The following is a 12,509-nucleotide window of genomic DNA, read 5'->3' on the forward strand; positions in this document are numbered from 1 at the left end:
TCAAAATAAACAGCAGTGCAGTTCACCTACAAGACTCGATTATTAAAGCATGTTTGTCCAATACCGTCTTTTACACACATTACAGAGACTGCCTATGGAACTGAAAGTCAGTTAGGAAACACAAAATTGATTGTGACAGTGTGATGCACAATTATTTAAACCATAAGGATCAGAAGATGTGGTCTTCAACCATTTTTGAATGCAGGGAGTGATTCACCCACTCTGGAGGACAGGAGGAGCTCATTTTACCACAAACCAAAACCAAGAACCTACTGAGTTTTGATTTTGGACCCCTGTGTGATCAGAGGTAGCATGTCTTCAGGTCATATGAGATTAATCCACAGAAATGGGCAGCAAACTCAAACTTTGACATAAATGGAGCTATTGGTACCCCTAACTGAGGGGAAACTGCAGGCTCAGGAATGTGGTTCGCATTTATTTGGGTTCAGAGCCCAACAGGAGTCAGCGACGGCTGAGGGGGGCTACGTTTTCGTCCCGAGGCTAGATTTCCCCGAATAAGTACAGACTAAAAATGGAAACCAGCAACGACTGTAGCAGCTCAACTGCAAGCTACAGAGTCAAAGTTACATGGGTGCTGAGCAGGTACAAGCCAGGGATCCAGGCACAGAACCTGCACTTCCACAGGTCACTGGGAATTGTGATGCAGTTTCAGTTGAACATTTTAATGCTTGAACAGATAATGTGATTAACTGAATGCAACTACAATGTATTCTTTTTGAACATCATCATGGCAAATTAAGCACAAAAAAATTGTATTTACGGCAATGTTTGATATGTCATAGCTATGGAGATGCTACCCTCTACTGGGAAGGTTGAGTAATCTGCACTCATGCATCCATAACCTACAATTATTTATTTAGCTGATGCTGTTCTCTGAAGCAACTTAAAATCTTTACTTATACAATGTTAAGTTACTTGCAGGGTGATTTTTTACTGGAACAATTTAGAGTAAGTACTTTGATCAAAAGTACTTCATCAGGAGGTGGGATTTGAACCTGTGACCTTTGAACCCCAAATTTGGCTCTACTAACCAGTACATCACCTGCTGCTCTTTACCAATAACTACAAGTATTTAAAACTACTTCAGGGCTCAGTCATAGTTGTCTGCAGCCTATAACCGAAGCATAGAGCATGTGACAGTGTACACCCTGGACTGGACACCAGTCCATCACAGGGCAATTGTGCACACACATTCACTCACACATACACACAAAGGGTGGAGTCACACAATTCAGCTGCATCTGAAGCATGGGAGAAAGCCACAGCAATTGCAGAAAACCCATATAAACATGGGGATAACATACAAACTCCAATGACTGAGCTATGTTGAATCACATGTCCAACTGTGAGGCATCAACACTACCTACACCACAGTCTGCATGAAAGCATTTTACTGAATTTAGCAGTTTAGTATTACAACTTCACCACCAAACGAAAAAACTAAACTTGTATCATGAGAAGAAATGTTCGTTTTGATAAAGTGCTGTATTAATTTAAACAAACATATCACAAAAACAATCGCCCCAACATTGAATGTTCTTCCCATCACTGTTACTGCTGGTTATCTGTAGCTTAAACATATTTAGTATTATTGCCATTTTGAACATATTACCTGCAGTTCACGGATTTCCTCTCTCTGCTGTTTCTTCAGATTGAGGATGATGGCCTGATGTTCTGGGAGTGGGAAGGAGAAAGGAGAAACATGACATCAACTTTTTCCACTGCCTGTGAAATTCAATCTTCTCAACGCAAAACTTAAACCTGTACCATGTAACACTGCACCAAAAACTGTCAATCAAAACCAACCATCAGGAAGTACACCACATTCTAAATTTTAAAAATATTACATTAAAAGGACAGCACTGATATAAAACCCACACCCAAAACCAAAAGCGAAAGGCCCATGAAAATGCGCTACCAGCAACAACATGCAAAAACAGAGCAGTTGATAATTATGAACCAGAAGTTTCTTCAACAGCAATCCCACAGACACAAACGTGCAGTCTAAGATTAAAACTAAGGAAACATGAACCAAATTAATGGGGAAATAAATGTAAAATGTGGTCGCCAAGTATGATGTCACCACACGGACACCCCTCCAGACACAGAGGGCTGTGGCTGCACAAAAAGGAGCTTCTTTTTTCCCAGGGAAACTGATGGGAAAGGGCTGGGAATCCCATCGTGTCTGAGGCATTCACCGAGGGCTGCTAGGCAACGCTGCATTGACATCAACTAGAAACAAGTGTTTTTCACCAAAATGGGAGGTGAAAAAAGTCTAAAGTTGTCAAAAAGCAATATGTCAAGCTTTTATTTCAGGAAATGGCAATTTGAAAGTAGATGGTCCAACAGACTATGGTATGTGTCATGGACAAAAAGTGAACCAACGCCTACCAGATTGCTTACCTTCATTGTCATCTAGGGTCACTATTGCATGAAGTAAAGAAGAAAGATGAAGCTTTAGAAAGAAGCCGTTCCACAAAGAAAAATGTACCGATAAGCGTGAACACAGAGGATCACAGTGGCACTTCAAATTGTTGTTTGTACGCAGTCCTGGCATTGAAACAATCCTACTCTTAAGGTCAAGCGCAAACCTGTATGTTTTAAATTGGGGTCTCTTTCCATCATGGATGCATAAATCTTCTCAAAGGTAAAAGCTGCTGGGATTGCGTTCAAAGGGGAGACGAGAGAGAAACTAGTGAAGCGAAACAGAGCACACCATCACACTAACATACCTGCCTCTGTGTACTTCAGCCCTGGACGCTCAGCTCCTCCAGGTTTCGAAGGAGGCCACAAGGCCTGGATGCGGCCCGGGACACGGCCCTCAAAATGCTCCAAGGCATGCGGGGGCTGGCTGACTGCTGCCCAGGTATACAGCTGGTCTTGCTGTAACAAAACAGCAGGAAACTGTGGGGTTACCAAGACCCTGTTGGACTCACAGAACTGAGGCTTGAAGGAGGAGCCATAGACTCCGTGACCTCATTATTTTTATTCACTTAGCTGACACTTTCCTCCAAAGCGACTTGCAATGTTAAGCTACCTACCCTTATTTACCCATTCATACAGCAAAGTAATTTGTTGTCACAATTTAGGCTAAGTACAAGTACCAAGGGTGCTTTGGCAGATGGCAGGATTTGAACTGTAAACACCGAGATCTAAATGCAACAGCCTGAACCATTATGCTATCAGCTACTCAGACTTGTCTAACAAAAATGGTCAGTCACCCCCTGCCCCAAAAATTGACTCCACTACAGAAATTGTTAAAGAAACAGCTTTTAGTTGGTTATGATTACTACTCTTAATTACTTCTAGTCATTAACAGTTTATCATGAACAGCAGCGATGCAATTATTCCCATTCCACGGTTTACTGCCCACTGTAATGTTCACTGAATAGTAACAGGAGCCCCATGGCCTAGATGTTCCAAGGAGTTACTGACCAAGACACACTGAGTTACTTGCATTTAAACGTTTGCCCATTTATTCACCTGCTAAGACATGCTCTTCTGGTGAACTCTATATGTTTGGGTACTTTCATGTGTATGTATGTACATACAGTATATGTCATTTGTGAATATTAGTTTCTCTCTGGGAACAAAGTTTCATTCAGTTTATTTTTCCCATTCATTTACTTTGTTTTCACTCAGCTAATGCTTGTTTTGTACAGAAAACATACAGCTGAACCTATGAGAACCTATGTGACGGTTCTCATAAAAGGGAGGTGGGGGCAAACACGGGGTTACATAACACAGCCAAGCAAATGGCACACGTGTGCACATGCAGGGAGGGGGAGAAAGAACTGGACAAGAAAGTGAATCACTAATCACATGAGGCCCTGGAAAGGAAACCTGAGGAGAACATGTGACAGACTACGATGTCTCTATAGCACATGAGAAAGCACTGAGGGTGCAGGATGCCGCTCTGTACAGATCTCAACACCAAATGACAGCAAACACTAGAATTAAACATTACAATAAATCACACATTACAGTAAATACATCTCTTTATGGAGTTAATGGCTTGGTATGAATGATTTTACTGAAAACAAATTAAGGAATAAATGTAATATTACAATATTAATTATTTTATTCTGTATAAAGCTGAATTAAGGGTGCGAGTACACAGCATTTATTTCCTTTTAATTGCTCACATTTGCCTTCAGTTCTTTCAAATCATGCTTGCCAACTCTCCTTGCACAGAGGTGTAATAAGGACAACAACGAGTGAATATCAGTAAAGATGCGTCTACACAAGGCCCGATTCCAGAACCCATCTGTGCAGACAGTAAGGCACTTCAAGGCATTGCAAGAACTGGGTGTAAATGCTACCTCCTGATGCAGAACCCATGGTTAAGGTTTGAACCCTGAATTGTAAAAATCATCAATTTATACAATAGGGTAGGTAACAAAAGTAGCTTAGTACACAACTGTAATAGTATCAGTCACTTTGGACAAAGGTGTCAGCTTTAATTATTGTAAAGATATGCAAGTATCCAATAATGTCAAAAAACAAAACCAGACAGCAAGTTTGCATACATGGAGCCAGCCACTGGCATGGATGTTGTATAGCCCTTTGAAAGAGAATGGCCCAGTGTCACCTCTGTCTTTACAGGTTCAATTACACAATCTCTAAATTAGCTAGTAAAATCCCCACCTGACGATTCACTGGCTTGAACTACAGTTTTTACAAACAAGATGGCAAGTGTGATCATTTCATAAAATAAACATCTAGAGTAAGGTGTGGAAAACATAGCTGGCAGGTAGCACATTAGAGTCATTTCAACTTGCTGTTGGGCCATTGGGATTTTTAACCTGAGATCCCTCCATTTAGCTGTGAACAGATTAAGCTTTGACGTGCAAGATATACATACTGTGAATAAAACCTAAGCGGCATGAGCACCCTAAGCATCACATAATGGGGAAAGAGACTAGTAAGAAAACAAATGAGGAAACAGAGGTTCAGCAGAAGGCCTTACATTGAACTTGGAAGTCACTTGTGTAGCACCCCCGCCATACTGCTCACGGAAACAGTCGCTGAATGGTAACAGGAGCCCCATGGCCAGGATGCGTGAGCAGAGCCTCTCTGCCTCCTCAGGTGGGGCATCCTCCTGCTGTTGGAAGAGTCTCTCCAGCAGGGTTCGCCCTGGAGGAGAAAGGCAAGGAGAAAAAACCTGAGTAAGAAGAGAGCTGTGAAAGTGGGTGTTGCTATTGTTAGCAGGGTTACCTTTGTCCAAAAACACTGCTGTACAAGATAAATGCCTAAATGTATTGGCCTCCTATCCAATTTTCTCTATTTTTGCAGCTTTTGACATAAAATTTGATGAGATATTTTTGTCAGTTCCAGCAGTATATAAATGCGGTCTGGGAAAGAAAAAGTGACACCAGCATTGTTTTTTTTATGGAACTTCCTTTGTGGGGAAGATAATGAAATGTACAATCACAGGTGGGGAAAAATTGCTCCATCACAGTCAAATAGCCGCAGTGACTGAAAGTAAAAGCTAACTGTATATGCTGACCAAAGTATTATGTTGCTTTGGAAGAATTTTGGCTAGCTCCTCTATGCAAAAGTAGTTTAGCTCAGCAAAATTCGCAGGTTTTTGAGCATGAATGGGTCTCTCCAGGTGTTGCCACAGTCTCTCCTCAAGCGGAATCAAGTCTGTGCTGTGACTACTCCACTTTGGGTCACCCCCCTCAGTCTTGTAGACTTGCCTGTATTTTTCAAATAGTCTTACTGCATGACCTATGTGATCATGACACAGATTCAACACACAGACTGATGCCCTGAGATTCTGCTTTAAAATGTTGCAATACAAAGAGGAATTTGTGATTCCTACATTGATTGGTAGGAACCCAGGTCCTGTGACAACAAAACATCTTCAGACTATAACACTGCCACTACCACACTTGACTGCTTGAAAAAGTCTCACTCTGGAATGCCTTTTTTGGGTTTCACCAGATCCCCATATTGTACAAAACTTTTATATTTGATTCAACAGCCTGCAGAACATCTTCCAGCAGTCAAAAGAAATCCAGGTGGGTATTTGTAAGGCAAACTGTAAGCAAGATTTCATTTTCTCCTTAATGGTTTTCCTCCTTCCATATGGAGAGATTTTGGGAGGACGGCTACTTCTGTGTAGATTCATTGGTGTTCCACACATTGTCATAGTCTATCAAACAGACTGTGACCATTATTCAACTTAGGTTCAGAGCTTTAGAAATGGTTGTGCATTGCCAACTACTGATTGCTTCAGAGAATTTTTCTTGAAGATCCTTCCTTTCCTCTGATTTTCACATGTGCCTCTCAATCCATTTTGCCAACTTGACTTTCGCTGGCAAGGAAGAGCTAGTAAGGACCGGCTTACATCAAGACTGATGTCCAGTAAATGAAGACTAAAAAGCAGTGCACACAAATAACATCTGTTCATGTCTTCATTTACACAAAGTCGCAAACCTGCTCCTTCAATAGTAACAACACTCCTTAAGATGACTCAAAGCTTCAGGCATTTCAACCACAAAAAGACTTATGCTTTACATAAAAGCTGCTGAATTAAAAAATATATAGAAAATAATCTACTACTACATGTGGGAACTCCTGGGCAGATATGAAATTCTTACAACCAGACACTACAATGATTGTGTTAACTTTGTGATGGATTTTCCTTATATAGTACATGCCAATGAAAATAACATTCTTTAGCCAAAAATAATGGTTCAGAACTTCCTGGGAGCACAGATTTTGGGACTGCTAGAGTCATGATGATCTCAGACCCAGTCTTTTCAAATTTCTAGCAATGCATGTAAAGCAACTTGACAGTGGTAAAACACATTGCTGCTACTATTTGTGCACAGTCACAGACATTACACTGATCTCTAAATAAAGGTTGCAACAAAAATTAAGTTTGTGTCAACATATCACAGAAATATAATTGTATGTTACGAATTGCAAGTCATACTCAATTTAAGGATGTCTGTATCTGAGCAGGTTGTTTATATTTGACATTACAAATAAAAATATACACAGCCAGCAGTAAGTTTAATGTTGCCTTAGCAGGGACTTCTAATATAACTGTCATATTGTGCAAATTCTATGTTAAATATATATCTGGTGACAAAGTTGTGTTCAAAAGGGGAGAAAAGTGTTTAAGAAACTGAGGGGGGGGACTAAATAAAATCCAAAGAACTTCAAGCATATGCATTTTTAGCATATGCTTTTGTTCCCTCCATTCTACATGTTTTAAAGAGATCCTGGTTCCCAGTATTTGTACATTGAAACCTGAGGAGTGGGAAAACTTTACCAATATACATATTTATCAAAAAACACTGAAAAATGACACCTTCTCAATTTCATGCATCTAGACTCATTTTAAATGGCATTGTCTTAGTTTGTAAATGCTGTTTTAAGTTGTCCTTAACATAATGAGTATAATATCATGCATCTTGACACCATTTTCTTCTCGGTAAGATAATTTCTGATATGCTGATGTCCCAGCACCATATTCCAGTAATTATGCCGGAGCACTTTGACACGGATGCAGTACCTCCATACCACCAACACCCAGTTAACATCAGCTAATTTCCCCAGGCGTTTTCTTCTGGGACCCCAGCCCTTAGAAATTCTGCCTGCAGAGCTGTACATTTCCCCTCTGGCATGAGGACCGGTGCTGCATAAACGCTGAGATCTGAGAAATTCCAGGTGCGCCAGCTGCTCAACTCATTCAGCATGATTGATGTCTAGGACTGATGGCGAAGACACGTGGGTCCAGCAGCCAGTGCTAATTAATACGCTGCTGAGCCCCGCCCCCGGTCAGACACAGCGCGGTGTTGAAATGTGTAAACATGGTGCATGGATATAAGCCTCCAGATGGAGCAGAGAGAACAGAAAAGGAATATTTCAGAGATGCTGCAGAGCACTGCAATGCTGCATAGGCCACATTGCACTGAAATGGATGAGTAACCCATTTGCTGCAAGTAGCAATCAAAAAACTGCCTGCTCAGGAAAGACTTATTATTTAAATGCAGACCTTAAAAAAACATTTGATTTCTGATTAGGCCTTTTCTTCATTTTAATCTTAAACATCAGAAAAAAATATATACTGGATGACACTGAGAGTTGCTAGTGTTCAAATTTCTTTTACCAACATAACAGTAGCATTATCCACAAATCCATGCTGTCAACATTCATAGTAAAAGCACCCAGGTTTCAGTTCATGGTTGTTTTTTTGGCTTTTTCACACATTTGTGTGAAATACATTATATCTGCAATATATATCTGTGTGATATATCTGAAAAACACCTCAGGATTAAATGAATTTCCTCTGAAAAATGTGAATCTAATGTTATGCTAACGATGACAAAACACTAAAATAGTCATTGTACAGTCTCCCCCTTATAAAAGGATGGGTCCATTCAGCGTGTGAGCAAGTACCACTAAGGCTATTCATACGTTTCAGACAAAGCATCAAACAACAATGAACTAGAGACAAGACTGCTGGATAACAGAAAGGAACCAGCAGAGACAGGAATGGGTCAGACGTACCAACACAAACATGTAACACAAAACTGCTCAAGAATAAATGACCAGTCCTCTTTGCCAGCAACTCCCTGAGCAGCAGGTGTGTTCAGGGAAAATGCAGAAAGGGTCAATCGTAGACCATCACATGGGGCAAAAAACTGACATAAGCAATAATACTGGCTGGCGTGTGAAATTCAATAGTCTCAGAGTCAACAAGCACAATGACTGAAATAAAGCAACAAAACCAATTAATTTGCTCAATTAGCATTTTCAAATTTTGCTGGTCAACCCTTTAAGGATGAAGGAGAGACTGAGCTGCTGATAGAAACATGAAAGCACATGACACACCTGAGAAGACGTCCTGAAAGCTACACGTGGAGGACTGCGCACAGGAAGACCTACGGGTGGGGCAAAGGGGCTGGCTCCCCCCTCGCAGCCTCTCCTCAGAACCCCCGTACTCCAGATAGTCGGCCGAGCTAGCATTGCTGGGCTTCAGCTTGCTCAGTTCATCCGTCCAGTCTGCAGAGCGGCTCAGCACACCAGCAAGGCTCCTTGAACGCTGCCTCTTGAGGCGCCGCCGCTCAGCCCGGCGCCCCAGTTCGTGCTCACGTCGCCGGAAAAGGGGGCTCTGGGAGGGCGAGTGGGCCGGAGACTGGCTTGGGGAACTCAGCTGCCGGGTGGTTGTCTTGATGTAGGACGGGTGGATGGGGGGGTAGGGCTTCACTGTTGGGGTGGTAACAGTTGACTTCAACAGACGGGTAGCTAGCGGGCTCTCTGGGGGCCACTGGGAAGACAGGCTATCCCTCCGCCAAGGTGCTGGGAGGTCGTCACTGAGCTCTGTTCCAGCCACACTCTCCAGTGACTCACTGCCTCTAAAGCTCCCATGCCCCGAGCCATTTGCAGAGCCGTTCAAAGGGGTTCTGAGGCCATCCTCTGGATCCCCCCTTACATTACAAAGGCTCTCACTCAAATCTGGTCCGTTCCCCTCCTCCGCAGGCTCTTCTGCACTTTCAAAAGAGGCTGTGAGGTCAGGAAAGCTGTTGGCTCTGGTCGCCTTGGCAACCGGGCTCACTGTTCTCCCATCCTCCTCGGCTGCGGGGGGCTGAGTACTATCGTTCAATAGCTCAGTCTCCTTTGTCCCCACCACAGCACAAAGGCCTGCCTCCTCGCTCTCGGCGAACTCTGCATTCAGCTGTGCTACCACGATGCCGGCAGCGGCATTTTTCTCCTCCTCTGCGAGGTCTGAGAAAAAACCGTGCTCTACAACCAGGCCGTTCTCTTGGTCAAATGCGGCCTCCTGGCCACCAACTGATGCTGTAGCAGCAATGGAAACTATTTGTTTACACTCCACTTCCCAGCTTGAACCCTCGCCTGTGGAAATAATGACCCCCTGCTGTAGCCGGATGGCCTGCTGGATATCAGCGAGTAGGTCCTCCTGCTCTGCAGCCGAGTGAAAGCTGTAGATGTCTGTGTCGGAGCCCGAGCTGGCTCTCTGTCCATCCTGGGTCTCCACGGTGCTCTGCCGACTTTCGACAGCCAAACGGATGCGCTCCGGTTCCACGTCTGAAGGGCCCAGCTCATCAGCCGAGAGGCTGATGTCCGGGGTTTTGGTCTGCACAGACTGAGTGCTGTCCAGCTCATCCTGCTGGGAGGTCTGAGTATCCAGAACATCCTCCCTGGATCCCCCCACAGAGCCCTTGGACTTTGAGAGGTTCTTGCGGATGCGGATGTTGGAGAACACAGAGCTTTTGGACTCCGATTTGGCTTTCTTCTTGCCGGCATCCGCTGGCTTGGCCTGCTTACCATGCGATTTCTTGCCATGGAATCCTTTCTTTGTGCTCTCTGCCTCCCGAGGGCCCCCAGCGTCCTCAACCCCCTCACTGGCCTCCCCCACAGCCCTCTTTAGCTTCCCATCCTGGTTGCCCATGGCTGTCAGCGGGCACGACTCGGCACTTGGGCCATGCCTACAGCAAACCGCATCCACCCAGTGCCTCGGAGAGGATGCGTCCGGCAGCCTGGGCTGGTTATGCGGTGGTGGGAGCGGCACTAGCTGCTGGTGTTGCTGCTGCTGTGCTGGTCCTTCTGCTGCTGCTAGTGTTGCTGCTGCTGACGCGGAGGACGCAAATGCCTGCTCTCTCTCTTGCTCTGCCTCGCGCTCCCTCTCTCGCTCTCCCTCGTTTGCTGGCTCCACCGCACTGCATAATGGGCTGCTGAAGGTGCGTCCCACCGGGGCATGCTCAGTACAGCGCTCCTGCTCCTCACTCTCTGGGCTGTCCCATGGCAGCGATGGCTGTACAACGAGGCTCAGAGAGAACTCCTGCTCACCATCCTGGAAGGGGATCCTCACAAAATGCTCTCTTGAGGCTGGAAGGTGGGTCTCCAAAACCTGAGAAGCCTGCATGGTGGGCTACTGAGGCTGAAGTATCTCTGAGGAAATCTATAAATAAAAAAAATAAACCAAGAGTTTATGAACTGAAATGCATACATTTCATAAGCAAACATTTCAACTTAATTTGAACATAAGAAAATAGTTCAACTTTCCTAAAACTACCCTATTTTTTTTCAATCTCTACATAAAACATTACAACCACTGTTAGTGATACTAGCTATATTTTTTATTAAGTACATGTTATTGTATAAATATTTTGTACATGACATAAATAGAATTACAATGCCTAGTGTTAGTGCACAACCTTGTGGATATTTACAACTAGAATCTCTTTAAATATGCTGTTTTTGTCTGCCTTGTTTACAGGATTCTTTAAAATGTATCAAAAAACAATAAAGAGCAGAAGCACCAACGTCAAGGTGAGTAACCAACCATTCCATTCTAATGGCATTCCTGGTGTAAGTAATCCTGGGCAGGAAGCCTGCAGCCATATGTTTAATTACACCCACTGGAGGCTCAGGTTTTTTGGGGGGGGGCAGTGATGGTGGTCACGTTCCCCCCCCAGTGCACGCTGGGATTACTGATTTTAGGACTATTGTGTTTCCACCCACTGAGTCTCTGTGTTGGCCTCAAATGAAACAAAAAGCAAATCACACCCTTAGCCCTCAGCAGCTGTTAGGGTTCGAGGGCCATGCAGGAGCCCATTCCACCATCGGCAGCACCTTCTCAACACTGCTGTCCTCCTCCAGTTCATTGAATTCCTTGTTAATAATGCATGATTATATTCCGTCACAAACGACCCCCAGATTTTACCGAGCAAGTCCATCGTCGAGATTCAGGATTTCGGCATAAAAATCAAAATGCACTGCAAACTTACCTTTATAGCTGTACTATAAACAAAGAAAGCTTCTGGAAGCTTTAATGATGCATGATTGATCGACGTGATAGCCATTTCAAAAAACAAGTTTTTTTTTGTCTTAAGTATGAAAACGAAGTAGACGGAACCGACATGCCCGGGACGGTAAGTGAGTATATTTTATGAAATCAAAACTTTAATCAATCAATGGCAGCCCGTGCAAATCTGTTCGGTCTTTTAAGATACAAAAGGTGTCGTGTTTCATAGTTAATACATCTTTGTCAGTTATATTAAATTAAAACACTGTTACGGGCTTTCTAACTCGCAACACTCACTGCAGTGCGGGAAATTGAAAAAAACCAAGGCGACCTAAAACGTTTAAAAAAAACACGAATTAGACCGTAACTCTAGAACGCAGTAAATAACCTTACTAATAATATCATTTTGATATTATATATCTAAAGCGTTCATAGTAATAAGGGGACAAAGTGAGTATCTTAATTTTTAGGTGTTCTCCTCCGTGTGAGTGTGGGAACAGCGCGCGCCAACGCGGCACGAGCCTCTCGGCCACCAACGCCACCTGCCCAGTACCCACTAATGGATCTGCTCCTGGCTCACACCGTGTGTTGTATGCCTCACTTCTCCTCAAAAAATGCTCTAACACCACCGCAATAATAATAATAATAACTATTCTTCTTTAAAACAAATATAAATAAATAAACTGCAAACTCACTTGGT

The 12,509-nt window shown here is 43.5% G+C and overlaps 1 protein-coding gene and 1 long non-coding RNA gene across 3 annotated transcripts in view; one reads left to right on the forward strand and one right to left on the reverse strand.

Moving 5' to 3' along the window:
* Positions 1–10,956, reverse strand: part of fmn2b (formin 2b) — a 51,830-nt gene extending 40,874 nt beyond the window's left edge. The window contains exons 1-5 of one of the 2 annotated variants that reach the window (XM_018726082.2): positions 8,875–10,956; positions 4,991–5,157; positions 2,754–2,904; positions 2,425–2,445; positions 1,634–1,695 (exon numbers count right to left, since the gene is read on the reverse strand). In XM_018726082.2, coding sequence (XP_018581598.2) covers positions 1,634–1,695; positions 2,425–2,445; positions 2,754–2,904; positions 4,991–5,157; positions 8,875–10,927 — 2,454 coding nt within the window. In that variant the 5' untranslated portion in view covers positions 10,928–10,956. The remainder of the gene's footprint in view (positions 1–1,633; positions 1,696–2,424; positions 2,446–2,753; positions 2,905–4,990; positions 5,158–8,874) is intronic. The other variant, XM_018726083.2, reaches the window with a different exon arrangement.
* On the forward strand, positions 10,822–11,933 carry LOC108918632 (uncharacterized). The gene is made up of 3 exons (XR_001964861.1): positions 10,822–10,897; positions 11,282–11,334; positions 11,898–11,933. It is a non-coding gene; the product is annotated as an uncharacterized LOC108918632 (long non-coding RNA).
* The last annotated feature ends 576 nt before the right edge of the window (positions 11,934–12,509 follow it).

The sequence above is a fragment of the Scleropages formosus genome, chromosome 21 (assembly GCF_900964775.1).
Source record: "Scleropages formosus chromosome 21, fSclFor1.1, whole genome shotgun sequence".
NCBI classification, from domain to species: domain Eukaryota; kingdom Metazoa; phylum Chordata; class Actinopteri; order Osteoglossiformes; family Osteoglossidae; genus Scleropages; species Scleropages formosus.